The 21,898-nt window shown below is 42.6% G+C and overlaps 2 protein-coding genes across 3 annotated transcripts in view; both read left to right on the forward strand.

Annotated features, from left to right (window-relative positions):
* Cdc14a (cell division cycle 14A) overlaps positions 1-2,758 on the forward strand; it is a 156,248-nt gene extending 153,490 nt beyond the window's left edge. The window contains exon 16 of the mRNA XM_051185623.1: positions 652-2,758. Within this exon, the coding sequence (XP_051041580.1) occupies positions 652-681 (30 nt within the window). The 3' untranslated portion in view covers positions 682-2,758. The remainder of the gene's footprint in view (positions 1-651) is intronic.
* Positions 2,759-14,837: 12,079 nt separating this feature from the next.
* On the forward strand, positions 14,838-16,919 carry Gpr88 (G protein-coupled receptor 88). Of its 2 annotated transcripts, none has more exons than XM_051185625.1 (2): positions 14,838-15,145; positions 15,546-16,919. In XM_051185625.1, the coding sequence occupies exon 2, from the start codon at positions 15,618-15,620 to the stop codon at positions 16,770-16,772; it is 1,155 nt and encodes a 384-aa protein (XP_051041582.1). In that variant the 5' UTR covers positions 14,838-15,145; positions 15,546-15,617; the 3' UTR covers positions 16,773-16,919. The 2 variants fall into 2 exon arrangements, with proteins under 2 accessions (XP_051041582.1, XP_051041583.1); XM_051185626.1 differs by having other exon boundaries at positions 15,549-16,919.
* The last annotated feature ends 4,979 nt before the right edge of the window (positions 16,920-21,898 follow it).

Genomic DNA, 21,898 nt, shown 5'->3' on the forward strand with positions numbered 1-21,898 from the left:
CCTCTTAGATCAGTGTTCAAGTCCACCTGGAACTGTATGGACTTGAACTTACCTGCTGTGAAGTTGTTACAGCGTTCTGGTGCTCTCCATGCCTTTGGGTCCTCAGATCAGATTCCAAAGCTAGTTGTACTTGGTGTTCTTTTCATGGAAAGGGTTTATTATTAAGCTCAAGTGTTAAGGGCTGTGTCTTAAGTGGCTGCTAAATGCTAAATGCTTATCTGTCTGATAAGCATTTTCATGCCACTTATGTGTAGTAAGTAAAAATAAAATTTAAAGTTTGTTCTAACAGCTCTCAATTAGTTATAACTATTCTTTAATATTTTTGAGTAAGAGTCAATATTACTACAATAAGGTTCAAGGATCAGATTGACACTACACCTTTACTTTCAATTATTACTTGATTGTAATCACAATGAAACACTGTTAAATCTTTTGAAATAGAAAATTTGCTAACATTCACTTTACCTAACCAAATGTCTTGCTTTCTTAGTAAAAACATTCCTTCCCCTCTCCTTTGCTGTCTTAGTTCATTTCATGTGTCTTTTATATAATAGACCTGAGCTGCCTGTGTTGAAGGAGGAGGCTGTATGACGTTTTAGCAGCTTTCCATGTGATGGAATTTAACCTCAGCTTATGTCTCTCCCTACACAGTCCCTTCAGTCTGAATATGTTCATTACTAAGGCCATGGCATTCCAGTGAAGGCGGTTCCATTCTTAGACATCTGGACGTGCAATGTGGAGGGGACCAGCTGCTTGCCCGGAGGATGTCTCTGTCTTCTTACCTTAGAGAGTGTTAAACATAGCACTGTTGAGAGACTTGAGCCAGAGCACTGGCTAGTGACTACTATAAATGCACTGCAATGATCTTTATGGAGATGTCCATACTCGTATAAGACAGTTTTAATGTTGAATTTGGTATTTTCAAAGGTTATTTTTAACATATTTCGGTAATGCATTTGTTACTGCATTTTCATGTACAGTGTTACATTATATATGTATCGTGAACTTTATAAAAGACTATTTTGATAATTTTATAAGTATATAAAATTATGTAAAAGCTAGAATATATTTTGATTTAGACTTTCCTGCTGTTTGCTACCAAAAATTTGTATCTTAAATGTGTTTAGCTTTAGTATGGTTTTGTCTACAATGAGTAAATAATACTTCCTTATTAAGTGAAAGTGAGGGAGTGAATTTTTAGAAAGTGACTTTAATGTTCCCCCTATAAATTCAGTAAACCAGAACATTCTTTCTTGAAGTCTGTCTGAACTGGAGTTCATCCAAATTTAACTCTACCAAGAGTGCCGTTGTTTGGTGGGGCTTATTAGGAAAAAACTTTTCCCCCTTTGTTTTTGTTCTTGAACCTTTTGAATAGGAAGCTTAAAACAACAACAACCCTTTAGCATCCTTTTAAGACCAGAAATCGCTGTGAGTCTCTCCTGAAAGCATGGCTTCCCCCCCCCCCCCAATGAAGTGACAGAACATTCCAAATACTTTTATTTCTTTCTTCCTCTCATGAGTGCTTTAAAAAAGAAATGCCTTAAACCATTTATTTTGCTTATACCTTCTTGTAAATATGCAAAGGAAGGGTAGGGTTTTAAAGAAACTTGTCTACAGTTTGTGAGAACACTCTCAGTAAATGTATAATAATGCTGTTAAAGACCAAAAGGCACTTCAAAAGAGTTTGTAACCCAGAGCATTCTGCTTTGGGTATGAGGTGGTCTGATGTCAGTTTCAAAGCAATGAAGGAATAAATCGAATAAAATGCTGCTAAGTAGATCTGTACACTAAAGGAGATGTTTTAATGGAACACATGCCCTGATGTACACATGGGTCTGTCCAGAACTAGATGTCAAAGTGAAAGGTCCCCTGAGGGTATGTTCAGCCTTTTCATGTAAGTCTGATTCCAAATTTGTTTTCAGAAGCCTATTGGCTTCTTGCCTATATGAGACAGAGAGTCTCAAATACTGATCTTCTTCCAGGCTGCTTGAGAATGGGCAAGGGATAGTTAAATTGTTTCATGCAAAGTGCTTTATTCCAACCATTGAGTTATTTATAATGTATTTATTAGGAGGGGAAATCTTCAGACTAGTATATATGCTTCAGCAAGACGCCTTGTTCATGTATTACACTTTTAAAAAGGCATTGGAATGAATGTTTGACTCAGGTTTGTAAACATAATTTCCCATAACTGCAGTACCAAATAATTTCACTCACCTGATGGAAAGTTGAGTTATATGTTTTTAGAATCGAAAACATAAAGAAGAATTAAATTGTATATCTTTTCTAAAGATGAAAAAATATTTTATTATGAGTTATTTTAAAAAGTTTGTTGTATAGGAAGAAAATACTATTTCTTTCAAATTATCATTGGAAAGTAATTGAGGCAACATTTGAGATGTGGGGGAAGAGAACCATATTATCATTTTTAGTTGTTCTGTGAACACCAATGAGTGCAGCTACTAAAATGATTGTAAAGTTGACTACTGTAAATTTTCATAATTATCTGTGTATATATGTCATATGTATCTACATGTGTATGTCTTGAGCTTATTTGTACACATGTACATACATAAGGCACACCAAGAAGGGGATGTGTGTAATATAGGGTTTATATAGCAGAGAGATTCTCTACTTATAATAAAAAATTGTTTGCCATGTATTTTGTTATGAATAGTTTATCTCCCAGAAGATATTTTGTTCTATTTTGAAGTGTAGAAGAATACACTGCTAATAAATAAAAGTTTTATGCAATTTACTCCTGGATATCCATCATTTTGATTTTGCATTGTTTATGTACTTAAGTCTCTTTGTAATTTTAGTTTTGACTCCATATGGTTGGCTCCCTTAGGCTCAGAATCTTTTTGTTTGTTTGTTTTTTGATACAGGATTTCTCTGTGTAGCTTTGTAGACCAGGTTGCCATTGAACTCACAGAGATCTGACTGCTTCTGCCTCCCAAGTGCTGGGATTAAAGGCAAGACCCACCACCACCACTGGGGCTCAGAATCTTTGACTTTCAGTCTAGCTTGTATTGATCTCCTCATGCACAAGGCCACATGCTCAGAGCAACTTTGTACTTTGAATCTCACAAACATCAAAGAATACCGATTCCTCTTCTCTGTTTTAATAGCTCCAAGTTTCCTTTCTGTTAATAAAACATCTTTGAGGACCCAAAGCTCTGGTCCTGCCATGGCATTGGAACTACTGATGACACTTGTACAGCATGCTGGAATGAGTTCCTTTTAAAGAAGGACCAGTTTTCTTAAAGAGAACATTACAGAACTAAATCAGATGAGCAGGTGACCCCATCTTGACCCTTTCCAGGAAGCACATCCTATGGATGGGAAGTGGGTTTCACATCTGGAGGTTTTTGTTTTTGTTTTCCTTTTCCCACCGCTGGAGATTGAGCCCCAGATTTCATGTTAGGCAAAGTTTTTACCCTACATTACAATTGCAGCTTATATCTAGAGCTGGGAATGAGCTAGAAGCTCATTCTTACGAAGGGAATGAAGCAGCTGAGGTCAAAGGTTATCAGGGGATGGATGGCCCTTTACAGATTTTTTTTTTAAAGAAATGAATCTGTGGACCTGTTTCAAAGGACAGAGAAATCTTTGGTACAGCTTGTACTACTGTGGAAAAGGAGGCTAAAATGAATGGAGTTAATGTACCTCATCAAACTCTTCACCCATTGGTTATTACATTTATGTGGTACTGTTATCCTTAAATGAAGAATGATTTGTTGGTCTTAAAACACTTCTGGAAAGACTGACCAGTTGCGTTTTTAATCTATGGCTCAAGTACAGCAGGAATAGGGACTTACCAACAACACACACATAAAATATATGATATATATATATGTGTGTATGTGTGTGTGTGTTATTGGTATATATATTATATGATATATATATATGTGTGTATATATATATATCATATTCTTTTCCTTTTTCTTGTTTTTGGTTTTTCAAGACATGGTTTCTCTATGTAGCCTTGGCTATTTATCCTGGAATTCACTCCGTAGACCACACTGGCCTCGAATTCAGAGATCCACCTGCCTCTGCCTCCCTCCCTAGTACTGGGATTAAAGGTGTGCACCAGCACTACCCAGCACATAATATATTTATGTATTTTTAAGATTTTTTTTATGGCCACATGTTCAGTCATCTCTATGTGAATGTTTCTCTGTCAGTTGGTGTGTGAAACCAACAGAACTCTCTAGTGTTTCTAGAGCCTTGTAGTCCTCTTTCAAATGCACAGGAAAGCAAGAATTTGTTCACTGGGTGTCTTTTCTGAAGATTAAATAGGAGTAATTACAATCTAGGCAGAATTTCATTGAAAAATTGAACTACTTTATTTACAAAGGGGTTGAATATAGAGGGCGGCAACCATGACATACAAAGGAAAGTGGAAAATAATGTATTAAGTTATTTTGAACCAAATTGAAATGTTAATATATTCCCACCTGGTTCCTCCTCTATGGATTGAATTATGATAATCAGATCAAGAGGGAGAAAAATAGCTTTTCTAGAGAATTTTGAACTTTTTTCTTTTTGGTAAGTGGAAAGAATGACATTTAATGCAAAATATATATCTCTTGGAGAGGCAATTTGTTTCAAACGGACATTTCCACACCCATGGCTTGTTTTAACTTACATATCTATCACTAATATCAAGACAAGTGACATCACCATTACCCTTTTCTCCTTGAGTTTTAGGCAAGTTGACCAAAACATGCTTGAACAGTTAGACTGCAAGGGAGAATGGGGACTGGGGACTATTAATAACTGTAAAAATGGCTACAAACACCTAAGCAAGTAAAACCTAGGAATAACTTCAGCTTGAAGCATTTATGTGAATCCAGAACGGGGGAGAATGAAGTTATCCATCAAGTAGGTTTTCTTTATATTCCAACTTGTCTGAAGAATCTAGGACAGGGACTTCAGAAAGTGGCAGGTCCCCTGCAGGGGAGTACAATGGGACTGAAGCAGCTGATACGAGCACTTAATAGTGACATGTGCCAAGATATCAGTCATCCTTTCCTAGTGTACACCAGTTAAAAACACACCTGTAGTCCACCCCTCAGGCTCTTCCTGAGATTTGTTTGCTCAAAAATTTAAGATTTTTTTTCTCAAAGTTAGTCAGTTTTAACATTCAGATTCCCCAAATAATTATAGAATAAAAAACTGAAGAAAGAAATCACAACCAGAGACCATGATAGTATAATGACTCTATTTTCTTTCTTTCTTTCTTTCTTTCTTTCTTTCTTTCTTTCTTTCTTTCTTCCTTTCTTTCTTTCTTTCCTTCCGTCCTTCCTTCCTTCTTTCTTTCTTTCTTTCCTTTCTTGCTTCCTTCCTTCCTCTCTCTCTCTCTCTTTTTCTTTCTATTTACCTTTTCTTCACCTGTCTGCCACCTACTTGGCCTCTCAAAGGTATACTGTAACTTTACTATAACTGTAGCATTTCCCTTAAGGATTGGGAAATTAGAGGAAACCTGATAGCATCAGAGGCCCCAGAGACTAAAGATTAAAGGGGCTGGCTTCCTGTTGTCCTTGTAGGGTGAGAGGTGGATAAGGGCACTGAATTCTAAGATCTGAATTTCCTACCGAGAACATTGTACTGTCATTGGATACAATATAAAAGTATAGCCACAGCCCAAGAGGAACATTGCTGTTTACCCTCAGTTCTAGGGAGATGTGATCATGTTGACTTTTGCAGCTGTAACAAGGCAGTCTAACAAGGGTTAGACTAGCCTGGCCTTTACTGACTGGAGGAAAGGTGTAGTTCCCTTCCTTTCTCTTCCTTCATACCCATCTTGGGCAACTAATCTTGGCTTTTCATGCTGCCTTTGTTCTATCTGGGAGTCCATGTCACATTTAGACCATGTGCCTTCCATGGCCAGAGTGAAGTCACACAGTAACACTGAAGAAACAGACATGCCTTTAGAAGACACATTGGTGGTAGAATCCGTGGCTTAGAACCTTCTGTCACCAAGAAACTTTGGGGTTCAGGGGTTTCTCTATGATATTGTAACAAAGGCCAGATGAGAGACAATATTGTGTCAGGACAAGAACTGGAATTACTGAGCACAATCTTGAAAGTCAACTACGATGACAAACGGAGACTTCTGGATAGTTTGCTCTATTTTAAAGTCAAATCTGCTGGGGAAATTATTCTTAATTAAGGATTCCTGTTTAAGTGACAGGTTGTTAGGATTGCTAATCTTAAGGTAAAACAAGAGGAAAAGTTCACCTACCAGGTTTGCAGGAGAGAAAAAAGTCAACAGCTAAATCAGGACCTGAGACCATGGAAAGCCCTGTGTATTGAGGATCCCCAAGACCCCCCCTCCCCAGTTTCTGTGACTCAGGAAATCCAAGAAAGAATACTGTCAAGAGTCCCTTCCATAAAAACACTAAGTTGGAAGCCATAATATCTTCACAGAGGACTTGATACGGACCTGCTCCGCTGCTTCAGTCTCTGTGAGTTAGTAGAAGCTACTTTAGACTGAGCCTTGTTCTCTGTGTGTCCTGCATCCTCTCTGACTCTTACACTTCTAGTGCCCCACCCCTGCCCCCTAGGGGTTCTCTAAGACCTGAGAGGAGTTTGAGAGAGACATCCTGTCAGAGCTGAGTATTTCAAGCTTCCTTTCTTCTCTCTCTCTCTCTCTCTCTCTCTCTCTCTCTCTCTCTCTCTCTCTCTCTCTCTCTCTCTCTTTCTCCATAATGTCTGCTTGTGTGTCTCTGTATCTGTTCCCATCTTCTGTAGGAGGAAGCTTCTCCTATTATGACTGAGCAAGTCACTGATCTATGAGTATAGCAGAATGTCATTAGGAATATTTTTTTTTTTTACTTTGTTACACACACACACACACACACACACACACACACACACACACACTTTTTTTTAGAGGAATTTGTATTTGGGAAATTCATCAACTCATCTTTTTAAAAGTTGTTGGTTTTAGTTATGTGTATTAGTATGTCTCTATGTGTTAGTGTAGTACGCACAGAGAGCAGAGGTATCGGATCCCCTGGACCTGGAGTTCCAGGTGGTTGTGAGCCACCTGAGGTGGTTTCTGAGATTTGGATTCAGACCTCTGGAAGAACAGTGTGTGCTCTTAAAGGCTGAGCCACTGCTCCAGTCCCCATCCTTCCCCAGTTCCCAACTTATTAGAGAACTCTAGCTTTAACAGAAGCATTATTGAGCCCAACTACTGGTAAGTTCCTGGCTTTTCCACAGGCATGGCTAGAACCAGAAGATCTACACCCACAGCAACACTTCATTTGCTCCTCTGTGGGAAACACAGCTGCTGACAGGGGCCATATTTGCCACTCAAGTTCTCTGGTCAGCCAGAAAGGGACTGGCCTGACCCTCCGTCCCTGAGTGGCTCACATTCTACCCTAGACTTATGAACTGTCCTTGGAGTATGATAGTGGAGATGGGGGGCAAGAACTGAACTCACAGAACAGAGAATATTGTTAGAAATCAAATGAAAAATACTTTTAGGTCAACAGAGATTTTAGTTCCCAAAACAAATGTGTATGGAGAGTTTTGTTGGGAAGATGTAAGGAATGTCTACACAGTATATAGTAGGCAGGTGCTGCTGGATGGCTGTAGCCAATAACACATGCGGCATAGAAGTAATAAACAAATCCATAAAATATTACAGTATTTTATGCCCTATCCTTACATTTTAAATCTTTAGAACAACTTCTGCTCAGTGATGAGTCAGCATGCCAACACTTCGGGTTTGGGCTGGATAGGATGGAGTGAGGCAACAGATTCAGGATGACTTTATGTTCTACCAGACAATGAGCACAGAAGATCAGCTTTATTCTTGTGATGTACATGGAGTCCAGAGGAGTGTAGTAAGAAGTAGAAAGGAGATAATGACCATAACTTATAAACTTCATGATTCAGCCTGCTAATATATTTGACAGCTGCTTGCCTATAAGTGTTATATGACAGAGAACTTAACACTACACACATACACTTACATTCACACTATAATACACACCCTACATACACACCACACACATATACACCATATATGCCATATACACTCACACCACACATAAACCACACATATACAACACACACTACACACACACACCACACACATGCACACTACACACACCACACACACCACACACATAAACCACACATGCACACAATACACTATACATACAATACACACACTATACACAAACCACACACATGCACACTACACACACACACCCCACACACACTACACACTGCACACCCATATACCATCACACACACATTGCACAACTCTTTTTTCCAAACTAATTTGATCTTTTCCATAACCTGAAACATTTTCTAGTGCTTGAAAACACCTTCTCCAACTAGCCCCTATCTCTATCAGATTGAAAAACTTTCAAGTGGATTTTTAAAAACCTACATTCAACCTTTTACTGGGAAAAAGTCCACTTTTGGACAAAAACCAAGCCAAAGCAATTTTAACTCAAGTTGGTTTTCCTGGAAAAGCTGAAGATTTAGTTCAGGAAGAAATGCTTTGGCTTCTCTACAAATCCACACTCAAAACTACCAAGCTTAGTCTAAATATCCTCTGCTCCAGTGGTTCTCAAATAGCCAAGTGGAAAAGAATCATCTGCTGCTTGTTTTATTCCAGAGCCTCTGGCTTCCAGTTGGGATTGGGAGCAGATCTAGATAGGCCTTGTCCTAGACATTTGGAAACCACAACTCATTGAATTAATTCAGAACAGGTACATATAGAGATTCCTAAATTGATAAGACTCCAAAAAGGAATTATACTAATTTCAGAAGAATAATCTCCTGGCTTTTCTTCCAAAAGAACTACCAGACTGTGAGACAACTCTGTCATTGTCCCTGTGACTTTAGTAAATGACATTGTATTTTTGTTATTGTTAATAAGGTGCAATCAGATGGTATGAGTCTCCTGAGGATGCTACAGCAACATACCATAATGGAGGGGATGTATAGGTCACCGAAATTTATTCCTCTCAGCTCTAGAAGCTGACTGGTCCAAGATTAAGGCTCCAGTGGAGTCAGTGTCTGGTGAGGGGCTACTTCTTGGTTCCTAATGATGCAAGCTCTTTTTATATGAGAGCTCTTGCTGTTTTGGGCACTGATGAAGTTGTGAGGCTCTACCCTCACTGTTTTATCCTTGCCCCATAGTGGGATATTTGTGCATGGTGTGAAGATGTATTCTGTGATTGATGTAATGAAAAGCTAGATGGCTAGTAAGTAGGCAGGAGAGTACAGGCAGGACTTCCCGGCACACAGAGAGAATTCTTGGAGGAAGAAAGTTGCCAGCCAGACACTGAGGAAGCATGATGAACAGTATGGAGATAAGGTAATGTGCCTCATAAAAGAATATAGATTTAAAAACACAGGTTAATCTAAGTTACTGGAACCAGTTAGGAACAAGCATAAGCTAAGGCCGAGCTTTCATAATAACAAGTCTCTGTGCTGTTGTTTGCAGCTGGTGGTCCTGACAAAAAGGGACTATTACATCTCCCAAGATACTCCATCTCTTGATACCATCATCTTGCTGGTTAGGATTTCAACACCTGAGACTCAGAGGGTGTATAACCATTTGGGAACAATATCAGTGGCACTTAATCTTTTTTTTTTTTTTTTTTTTTTTTTTTTTGTAAGTTCTGTTGAGAGGCCAATTTAAAAAAAAAAAAAGTAAAGTTCTACATCTGAATCAGCAGGAAGCAGGGAGAGAGAGAGAGAGAGAGAGAGAGAGAGAGAGAGAGAGAGAGAGAGAGAGAGAGAGAGAGAGGAGAGAGAGAGGAGAAGAGAGACACTGGACTTGACTTGAGCATCTGAAACCTCAAAGCCCACTCCTAGTAACACAGTTCCTTGAAGGCCACACCAGCTCTAACAAGGCCACATGTCTGAGTCCTTTCAAATAGCACCACTCCCTATGGTCCTAGTAGGAACATTTTCATAAAAAGCACCATATTGCACTCCATAGCTTGTAGACATATAATAATGCAAAAATGTATTCCGTCCAATTTTTTAGTACATCTATTCCAATTATCATTCTAGGACTGAGGAAATAACCACAGGAGAGTGTGGGGACCCACTGGACCTACTGTGAGTCAGACTTCAGCCAAAACTTCATTTTGGAGTTTTAGTTTCAAATGTAGTCAAGTTGACAACCAAGAATGCCATCACAAGGCCACCCCTTATCAACTTGACACAGAATTTTATTTCCTTATGTTATGATTAATTTCCAAATGAAAGTAATAATCAGGACATAATAACATCTGAACATAGTATAATTATCTGAAATACAATATCAAATGTATTATATATTTGAAATCAGTAATAATGTTCTTTGCGGGACGTTCTTTTAGTATCTTAAGTATCATGAACTAAACCTTTGACTGATCCAGTTCCAATTAAATGTTTCCTTTATAAGAGTTGCTATGGTCATGATGTCTCTTCATGTCAATGGAACACTGATTAAGACATGTTCCATTGTTACTTAAGTGTATGCTTCACAAACTCCCCACCCCCAGCCAGATTTTCTAAGGTTGAACAATCATGTCACCTTTGTCTTCTCTTATTGGCCCTTGTCAGGAGTCCCCATGCTCATCAATATGCTCAATACACTGATAAGTTCTTGCTCCTTTGCCTACATGTTGGCATAAATCTAATCATTTTAAGCCCCACCCCTCTATCAGGCCCACACATGTCTGGTCCAGGTGATGTCTAATGTCTATATTTTCCTCTGTAAAGGCAAAACAACTCGTTCAAAGTTACCTGTTCAATAATAGACTCTGGATTTGGCTTTGACTTCGTAACTGCTTTGATAAATTGTTTAACCCTGGTCCTGCTGACATTTTGGGATGAATAAATGGTTGTGGGATGTTTATCACACCCTTGCTCCTGTACTCATGGGCTGTCAATAGCACACCCTCACTCAAGTTTTGAAAACTGAAGATTTCTTCTCAAGTTTCCCAATGTAGCCTGATTGGTGTGCCCTTGTGGGGTGGTGTCAGCTATACTTGAAAAGGATTGCTTTGTGGTTCCCTCCTGCACCCTATAAGCTACTGTTGCTGATTGAGGGTAGCAATCCTCTAAGCCGGATAGGACAGGAGGAAAGAAGGAGTCACTAGGACAAGGTTTTATATGCCTCCATATGAAAGAATTCAGGATAGAACAGGCCAGCTCACAAATCTATAATTTCCTAACTTCTAAAAGTAATTTTAGTGCTGGGGAGGTAGACTTGCTAGCCACTCAGTCTAGCCAAATGGATAGGCGCCATATTCACTGAGAGATCTTGTCTCAAAAAGTAGTGTGGAGAACAATTGAGGAAGACACCTTGAGGAGACTCTAGCCAGCCCCTGCCTGGCACACGTGGCTCTGGCAGGCCTTGTCCTTCTCCCCAACTCCATCTACCTTACTAAAAACCATTAGATTACGCTCCTGAAGTCATCCATCTATCACTACAACCTGAGGTGAGAACTAAAGGCAGCGTGGGTGGACATTCAGTGGGAGAACAGGAAGTAGGAACACTTCCATTACAAAAGGGAAGTTAGCTGTGTGGAACCACCCTGAGGAGGAAATGAAGTCCAGGGATACTTTAGCAGGTTGTAGTGGAGTCAAGCAGTTTTGTGAGTTCACAGGGTTGCAACCGGTGTAGGAGAGAGGCTGAGGATACATCAGAAAGGGAGATAGATGGACCAAGCTTCTCTGCAGGCAGTAGGAAAGCGCTATAATAATAATAATGATGATAATAATAATAATAATAATAGTAATAGTAACAACAACAACAACAACAAATCATACCCCATGTTTTGCAAGGAGAAAATAAGTAAAATCCTGTTAGCACTCATTCATTAACCCTCAAAATATTTATTAAGTATCCATCATGTGCCATGCCATGTTGTGTTGCAAATAAGAAAAACATACCCTATATTACATCAGTCACATGCCCTAAAACAAAAAATGGAACTAAATGAAAAAACCAGACAAGAATTTGGCCTATCAGGCCTGGGCTAAATAAAGGAGTCATGTCTTTGGCAGAAGTAATGTCTTCAGGGCAAGGAGTCCCTCAGATCGGTCCTTACTACTTGTTACAGAGAACAACAGAGCCAGAACCTGGAATTCGAACACAGAATTCCTTTATTACTAAGGTAATTCAAGGCAACTTTAACTGCAGTGACTTGTTTAAACCACAGCTGATGGAGGAATTTCTTGTAGCCCTGCTGTGTTTGATGTGCTCAAGGCTTTAATATAGAAAAATGCTGGTAGAAGAAGACAAGGGCAGAGGTCCCACATTATCAACAGGCTGGATATCTGAATCTTTGTTCCAGTGGGACCAAACTACTGCTCTTTTCCTTCCACTTTGGATAATTCTGAAATCAGGATCTAGTTATACCCACTTGGCCACAGCTATTAACATCAGCATCCTTCACAATCACTCACATGCCTGCTTCTAACAGGCTTTGAAAAGGAAAAGCAGGGGAGGTACAGTCTGATTTTCCTTCTGAAGTACTCAAGGACAGACTGGGAAAGGTTCCCTACATATGACCCAGGACTGCACTCCATGTTACACACAGGTGGTCTGTACTAAGTGGCAGAATGAGGGAGGAGAAAGTTTGGAAGAAAGGGGCCTTTGCAATCACTGAATGGAAACTTCTGTCCTGGCAATGTCGGAATAAGCTTCAAGGCTAACTGATGGATGCCCTACTTAGAACCCAGGACACCTGAAACTCCAGGCAACACTTTTCTACTACTATAGTATTAACTATTCTCTATTGAGGTAAACTTGTAAATAAACAGCTTTGCCAGTGGTTGGGAGAGCATTTGGTATACCTTTTGGGGAAAAGTTCCCTTGTGTACAGATAAATTAACACTTGCACCAAAGCATATTTGAATATGAGTACAAATCTCTATTGTTGGAATTTAGAAAATAGCCCATGAGAGAAAGATGTCATAAGACAGGATTCAAGCAGAGGGGTTTTTTATTAGGGAAAGAGAGCATAAAATGGGAGAAAGGGAGGGGGGAGACAGGAGCAGCAGGAGAGAGGAGAAAGGAGAGAGAGAGGAAAGGGGGAGGAAGAGAGAGGGAGAGTGAGTGGAACAGAGAGGGAGGGAAAGAGAGAGAAGGGTGGGAGGTGGGCAGGGCCCTTTAAAAGGGAGCATAGTGAATGTGCACAGGTGGTGCTCTTAGTGGCTGCAGCTGAGGGTGTATTCTGTCAGTACCCTAAGGGCAGGCCAATACAGATGCCTGAATACTAACATCTATGACATGCCACATCATGGAAAGCTCAGAGGGCCTTGCCATTCACACTATAGAGTGTTCAGGAAACTTGCTTTCCCCCCACACCCACTATTCAAAACTGGTCTTTAACTTTAGTTAAGCTTTATAGCAAATCTGAATAAAAGGTACGGGGTGGGCTCTGGGGACATGGCTTAGTAAAGTGTTGGCCAAACAAGTACCAGGACTGAGTTCAGATTCGAAGCACTCATATAAAAATCCAGGTGTGGTGGCACATTTCGGTAATCCCAACTCTGTGGCTGTAGGAATACATGGCTCTTGAAGCTCAGTGGCCAGCCAGCCTAGCTCAAGTCATGTAGTTTCAGTGAGAGATTCAGTGAGAGACCCTGTCTCAAAAAATATAGTGGGGAGAGATTAAGGAAGGCACCCAACTTTCACCTCCTGTCTGTGTATAGGTCACACATACACACACACACACACACACAGAGAGAGAGAGAGAGAGAGAGAGAGAGAGAGAGCGCTACCACACAACTCCTGCCCTGCATGTGCACAGCTTCCCAGCCATCAATATCTTCCACTGGACTGGTACAGTTATTACAACTGATGAAATACCCTGACATATTTTCACTGAGTCCATATTTACATTTGAGTTCTCTGGGGGTTGGTTGTCTTGTAGGTTTGAACAAGTTTACAAGGACGTGTTACACAATTAGCATATCATACAGCCTTGTATCTCTGCCCTGTATATCCCCCCCCCACTTCCACCTCCCTATCCCAGGCCCCTGACAGCTGGTGGTCTGTCTCCAGCTTTACTTTTCCCAGCTTGTAATACATTGGATTGTGCAGACTTACTAGTAAGTCTTTTCAATTTCTTTAAGTGTTTTATGTTTTGACAGTTTCCCTTTATTGCATGTGTTGTTCCATTATTTAGATGTTCTATGGACCCCATCTTTAGATCGTCTGACCATTGTATCCCCAAATCCCTCACACCTCACCAAAACACAAGCCAAACTTTGGAGAGGTGTCTAGTGATGAGAAGAACTGAAATTATGATTTAAGTTAAGGCTCACATATTTTCTGTACTAATTACTCATGTCCCACTTTGCCAAATGGGGTGAATTTCAACACAAATGTAAAGTAATTGTCCCTGAAAATATACTGGAGTATATTTATCTCTGAGGGAAAAAATGTCTTGCCTTCAGGATGAATCAGACTGAGATGAAATTTTACTCTAACATTTAAAAGAGAAGATGGAAAAGGAAGGAAAGAAAAGTCAGACAGTGAAAAATTGAGAGAGAGGAAGGGAAAGAAGAGAAAGGGAGAGAGGGAGGGAGAGGGAGGGAGGGAGAGAGAGAGAGAGAGAGAGAGAGAGAGAGAGAGAGAGAGAGAGAGGGTAACAGAAAAACTTGCTAACAGAATTTTCCGAGCAAGGTATTTCTCTCCCTTTTACAAGTTAGCAGTTACTGAATAATTCATGACAGCCTGGAAAGGCTGTCTTCTCCCTGGATGATGGATAACTGAGCAGGAGAGCGCTCCAAGTGGGTTTGCCACATCAGCCAGCCAGCGCTCTTGCTTCTGAGCACAGGGTGCTCTCCTCTCCTGCTCAGCTTCTCTTGCAGGCAGGCATCCTCGCTGCTGCTGCCTGCCCACCCGCCTGGGCTTGTAGCCTACCACTTTACTTTCTCCAACTCTGCTGCCAGCTGAGGAGTCTTCCCACAGCTGCTGGCTCCTGCCTGGGACCATGTGTGTGGATGCTGCTTGGGAGAAGCAAGGCACTTGCTCCTGGCGTGGATCCCGGCTCAGTTTCTCCTGTTGACTTCTGGACCACAGATGTTGCTGCTGAGGAGGTACTCCCTGGCATCTCTTCCTCTGCTGTTACCAGTTAAAGACTGGCCCCAAATCAAGGTACCTTGTACTCCCTCTCCTTGGCATGGCATTTTCCTCAGGGTATCTCTACTTTCTCCCAGTAACAAGGGGCTTGGGCTGGCAACCGACACTCTTACATTTTTGGTTGTGAGCCCACAACAAACAATAACTCGTGTGTGTGTGTGTGTGTGTGTGTGTGTGTGTGTGTGTGTGTGTGTGTGTGTGTTCGGGGAAATCGTTCTTAGTATCGGTATGACCTTAGAGCTTCCCTGCAGCTCGCCAGGCATAAAGCGGACCTTCTCTGTCGCTGGAGACATTTCTGAGGCAGGCACCTGTCATCTGCCACCCCCATTTCTCCTCCAGCTCCCTCTCCCCTCCTCCCCCAACACAGCCTTTGTATCGGTGGCAGATGGCTAAAGGGATGTCTTTGCCCTCCCAGCAGGCAAGTGTCAGGATGGGCCACGGGGCAAGACGCCAACGCTAGGGCGCGAGGTGTGAAGAGTTGTCCAGAATGACCAACTCCTCCTCTACTTCCACCTCCACCACCACCGGGGGATCGCTGCTGTTGCTCTGCGAGGAAGAAGAGTCGTGGGCCGGCCGGCGGATCCCGGTGTCCCTCCTGTATTCGGGGCTGGCTATCGGGGGCACGCTGGCCAACGGCATGGTCATCTATCTCGTATCGTCCTTCCGAAAGCTGCAGACCACCAGCAACGCCTTCATCGTGAACGGCTGCGCCGCGGATCTCAGCGTCTGCGCCCTCTGGATGCCACAGGAGGCGGTGCTGGGGCTCCTGCCCGCGGGCTCCGCGGAGCCCCCAGGGGACTGGGACGGTGGCGGGGGCAGTTACCGCCTGCTCCGGGGAGGGCTGCTGGGCCTCGGGCTCACCGTTTCCCTCCTGTCCCACTGCCTCGTGGCGCTGAACCGCTACCTGCTCATCACCAGGGCGCCTGCCACCTACCAGGTGCTGTACCAGCGGCGCCACACGGTGGGCATGCTGGCGCTGTCCTGGGCCTTGGCCTTGGGTCTGGTGCTGTTGCTCCCGCCCTGGGCGCCCAAGCCTGGAGCCGAACCCCCGCAGGTCCATTACCCCGCGCTTCTGGCGGCCGGAGCGCTGCTGGCACAGACGGCGCTGCTGCTGCACTGTTACCTGGGCATCGTGCGCCGCGTGCGCGTCAGCGTCAAGCGGGTCAGCGTGCTCAACTTCCACCTGCTGCACCAGCTGCCGGGCTGTGCCGCCGCCGCCGCCGCCTTCCCGGCCGCCCCACACGCTCCGGGGCCGGGAGGCGCCGGGAACCCCGCGCAGCCCCAGCCCCTGCCGGCCGCGCTGCAGCCGCGTCGCATGCAGCGACGTCTCAGCGGCCTGTCGGTGCTGTTGCTTTGCTGCGTCTTCTTGTTGGCCACGCAGCCCCTGGTGTGGGTGAGCCTGGCCAGTGGCTTCTCGCTGCCGGTGCCCTGGGGCGTGCAGGCGGCCAGCTGGCTCCTGTGCTGCGCCCTGTCGGCGCTCAACCCTCTGCTCTACACGTGGAGGAACGAGGAGTTCCGCAGATCCGTGAGATCAGTCCTTCCCGGCGTTGGCGATGCGGCTGCAGCCGCAGCGGCCGCCACCGGAGTGCCAGCCATGTCCCAGGCGCAGCTGGGCACCCGGGCGGCTGGCCAACACTGGTAACTTATCATATGCCATCTGCCGCATCACCTCCTCTCTTTGTAAGCTACCCCCAACTCCAGAGAAGATCCCCGCGGGGAAGATTTTGCCTTCCTTTCCCAGTGAAATACCTGACCCAAGCAAGGTCTTTCTCTAAATGGAGTCCCAATGTAATTGTGCGCGGCCGCCCGACTTTTATCCTTTGTTTTTGTGTTTTAGAGACACCCTTACGTCCAGACACCCAGACTGCAAGGACTTTATAAACTGGCATTTAAAAAGGACTGGTTAATTTATTTCAAGTTTGCTTTTGAAACAGAGCTTTCATAACACACAACCCTTTCAACCTCCATTGTCTTATTTATGAAGCACCTTGAGTGTATGAGTGTGCATGAGTCAAAGGGAATATTATTGAGGAAGAAACAGCGTGTGTAGACAGTATTTTAATCACTCCTCCTTCTGTTATAGTTCAGTCTTTGTATATTGACATGGAAGAGTGAAACCACAGGTGTGTACACCGGTGTGAGTTGCCATTGAGACCTCAAGCCCTTTATTCTTAAAAGGGTCATTAGTGAGTCGTTTATAAAAATGAGATTAGACTCTCAGCCAGTGAGGAAACAAACCAAATTCAGTATTTTACTCTCCTCTTTATTCACGAATAAGGTGGAAAACTAGCGGTGGGTGTTACATCGAAAAATTTCAAGTTTGTTAATGGGTGGTCTGAAATCAGAAATGGAATTTTGGAGACAAAAAAGGGGGGTTATCTATTTTAGGTACCAGTTTCACACTTTCTACAGCATGCACACTTCTTGCTAACCACATTTGTAACCAATTTATTCGTCTCTGAGTGTGATCGCAGCTTTGAACATTCTTGTACTATAATGGTTGCTAAGGAGAATGAATCCTGTTTTCTCTTTAAGATATCTCAATGCACATGATATAATTAAACACTAATACCATAACTGCATAGCTAATGTTAGCTGCTATTGCATGCTCCTAGATGCTAGAACATATTGGGCATGTGGTATACAAAGCAATACCCATTAGACAAGGACATTTTACTTCTTCCAGACATCAGAAGGGATGGTTATTAATCATTTGGAAAGAGACACAGATACACCTGTGGCTGCCTAGAATTCTTGTCTTGACCTGGTATATGAGAAAACTCCCATTTGGGACTTTAGCTCCTAAATGAAACCAATGGTCAAGATGATGCACTAATACAGATTGGCTCTTCAAAGCCACTTGTGATTTTAGGGGTTAAAGAAGCCACACGCTAGGAAGTATCACTGTTTTATGTTGTTCCTCTATATTACCATGACATTTAACTTCAGTATCATGTCTTTTGGAGACGGAATAGTACACTTGGTTGTGTGTCAAAGGCACTGTTCAAATGGGACTCTGTTCTCAAATCTCTCAGTCAAGTTTTGCCATCTTCATCTTTGACTTCCTATGTGTTTTAAGATACGTTTTTCAATGTGCAGAGCCATGTGAAATCATCTCATGAAATTAAACAGGGGAGAAAATAATAAGAGGCACAGAGCAGTCTGTTAGCCACAGAAAGTCTGGGGGCCAAACAGTCTCAATGAACTTCATAATTTGGAAGTAAAGACAGCTTGCTTTGCTGTGCTCTTGGACCAAGGATGGTAAGAACACTTGTACATTTGAATAATAATGGGAGACCCAGGGAATGGACATTTTTGAGTAAAACAAAATAAAATAAACATGTTTGTCACTAACAATACATCAGCAGTCATGTTATTAACCAAACTGTGCATGAGCCATTTCTCTCTTACGAAGTTTTTATCTGTTCCCAGCTTCCTGAATTCAGATAATTAATTAAACTTTAGATAATGCATCTCCTGGGTCTATTTCTTCTTTCTTTGGGTATCTTCTCTCTGACTCTATCTTGATGATACTGTACCATAAGACACTAGGTTCCCAACACCAGTGACACAAAGTGACTTCTAATTATTCTAAAATGCTTCCTACTTCATATACTTAGGTAAGCTTCTTACACTGGTCTAGGAAAAGAGCCTCTTTTCTGTAAACACTGTGGAACCAGCACAGAGAGATGGGGAGTTTCCATTTGGTGGTGCAGTGGGACAGATTTCTAAAGCCTTCTAGTTAAGCATTGTCCTTGTTTCTCATTGTGGGTGATGCCAACAAGTTCCCTCCCTGTCCCTATACTGTGCCACACATATAAAGAGATTTGCAAATGAGGATCTGAATCTTGCCATGTTTCTGGCTAGCATTGAGAACTGTTGGCTGGCACCATGCCACGTGGGAGACCTACTTTCCATTAATTTACTAGTAATTAACTCCAGAGGACTGATTCACTTTTAATTTTAAAGTAGCACTGATGCATCTAAAAATGCCTTCCTAGGCATTGCCTGTGAGTGTTGGAGTTACTGCTTTGACAAATTAAATTAATGGAGATTGTGTTCTTATTTAAATGAAACTACATATTATCCATGCAGGAATAATTAAAAAAAAATCCTAACTGCTCTCCTAGGCTTCCCTAATTTGCTTTTTTCCTTTTATGTGCATGCCTGTTAATATGTATAACATCTTCTTTCCTTCTGTATTCATTTGAAGAACTAAATTCTAGGACAGAATAGGCCTTATCTGCAGTGCTTTCTTCCTTCCAAAATGAAGAGTGTTCACAAACAAGAATTCTGCTTGGTAGGGACATTCACCAATGTTGTTTCAAGTCAGAGGGACCCAGTGGAGGATGGCACGCAGCAAGGGTGAAGGGCAAAGAGGCTTTCTTTAAAACAACAAGGAAGATGTTGAAAAGATCTGCTTTGAACTCACAGTGGAGGACAACCTTGTCCTTCTGGTGGTGACATATTACGTGACTTTGGCATTTCTTGTGTCACCTTTATTGTACATACCAGGGGTTCATATGATACTTGCCTAGCTCTACAGATGCCTTAGTGGTTGACTTGACAAGTGTCTCTGCATGTGAGTCTACATGAAGAATGGATGGGCTGGGGCAATGGCTCAGTCAGTAAAGTGTTTGCTGTACAAGCATGACGACCTGGGTTCAGATCCCTGAAGGCAGGTCAAATGAAGTCCACAAATATCCAGGTAAAGAATTAGCCGGTATTTATTCGGAGAGCACTCACACAATGGTGGTAAATAACTGCTGTGGTCTTCCTGTTTCTGGAGATGCAGCCTCTCCCCTTCAGGATGCTCTGACAGCAACTCAAGAGAGTGACAGCCAGCCTCTCCCCTTCCTTATAAGGACTATATACACTGAAGTCACACCCTAAGGTGTGGCCACTATCCCAAGTCCATTGGCGGAACAAGATGTCACTACAGATCCCTACACTCTATTTAAAAAACCACGCATGGGACAGCATGGCTGGGATTGCAGTGTTGGGGAGGTAGAGACAGGTGGATTGCCGGGGCGTGCGTGAGTTCAAGATTTCAGTGAGAGAGTCTGCCTCAGAAAATTAAGTGGGGAGCAATTGAAAAAGACACTTGACATCAGCCTGGGGCCTACACACACACACACACACACACACACACACACACACACACACACACACACGTGAATATTGTAGACACACACATGGACATTGAGAAAAATCATGATGTCCCTTCCTTTCAAAGCCTGCTCTTGATGTTTATGGCTTGTAGAGCAGGACTGGTGCTCCAGGTGGAGCTTTGGGTCTATGGGATAGTGATGATTTCTTTCTTGGTATTTGCGCTTTTAATATCTCCAGGAACCTCATGCAAATTGTGCTGTTCAGCAATAAACCTGAGTTCTGCCTGTATTCCCATCTCTGCCTTGCCATCTCTGGCATCTAGTGGTGAACATACAGGGGCCAGAGTTGCCTCTGGAAGTGGTCACTGGCTCTTTGGGCAGGGAACTCCTGGGTTCTAGGCACCTGCATCTGTTGAGGGAGACACAAGCTGGCATATGTCTTTGTGGAATGGGTGGTCAGAGGAGGATAGTAGATCTCTCCTTAAAGTGCAAGACCTAGGCTAGAGTCCCAGTTTCTCTGTGTCAACATTCATTTATAGGTCCTGTCCAGGAAGCCTTGCAAAGCCTCCTTAGTGAAGCCCCACACTGAGATTCCCAGATGCTTCCAAAGGCCCAGTGCATAGTTGAAGGAAGGGGGAAGGCTGCACCTGAAGTATTGGTCGAATATGTATGTCTGTTGGAAGGAAGTGATGGGTACTCAGAATCCCCTGCATCATTCTCCCTACTGTTGTGCATCTTTGGGATTTTCTTAAGGACACATGCCCTAAAAACTGTGGCCAAAGCTAAGGAAATCATAAAAAGAATGAGAAGAAAGGAAGAGAAGAGCACAGAAAGGACAGGCGCTAAAGCCCAAGATCCCACAGGGTTAAGTGCCGACAATGGACTGAAGAATTGGTGTGACTCTGGACCATGCAACTGCAGCTAACATGATGCAGGTGACAATCAGAACTTTGAATGAAGCATGGAATCACCTTCATGATGTGACCACTCCCTAAGCTGTCTCTTTGACTCAGATCTGTTGTTAGAGCCCAGTTGTCATGCACACTAGCTCTTAGTACAGACCAGCTCCACATCAGCCCCAGATCATTGCTTTACTAGGTGATTCTAGCTTTTCCCTCCAGCTCATCTACTGTCTACCTCCTCATCAGGACTCCTCTGCTCCAGCCTCAGGCTCCTTCTCCACAGAATTCATGCATAGCACTAGTCTTACATATTCCCTTCTTATATTACCCTCTGAAAATTGTGTGTGTGTGTGTGTGTGTGTGTGTGTGTGTGTGTGAGAGAGAGAGAGAGAGAGAGAGAGAGAGAGAGAGAGAGAGAGAGAGAGAATCTTCCTTGAAACTAGATAGGAAAGTTATTTTTATCTTTTTTTAAAATTTTTATCTATTTTGTAAAGGGATTTTTTTCACATCCAGTCATGTGAAGTACACTATGTATTTAATATATGTTTGCAATTCATAACAGTATTTTTTAACTTTTTGTATTTCTTTTTATTATTATTATTTATTTATTTACTTTTTCTTATTTTACATGTGGATCCCAGTTCCCTCTTCCTCCCTCCCTCCTTCTAGCCCACCCTCTCATGCCCGCTGACTACCCTCCCATTCCACTCCTCCCCCACTCCACAGGGAGAGTGATGCCTTTCAGGAGGGGTCAA

This window comes from Phodopus roborovskii, unplaced genomic scaffold (genome assembly GCF_943737965.1).
Source record: "Phodopus roborovskii unplaced genomic scaffold, PHOROB, whole genome shotgun sequence".
NCBI lineage: Eukaryota > Metazoa > Chordata > Mammalia > Rodentia > Cricetidae > Phodopus > Phodopus roborovskii.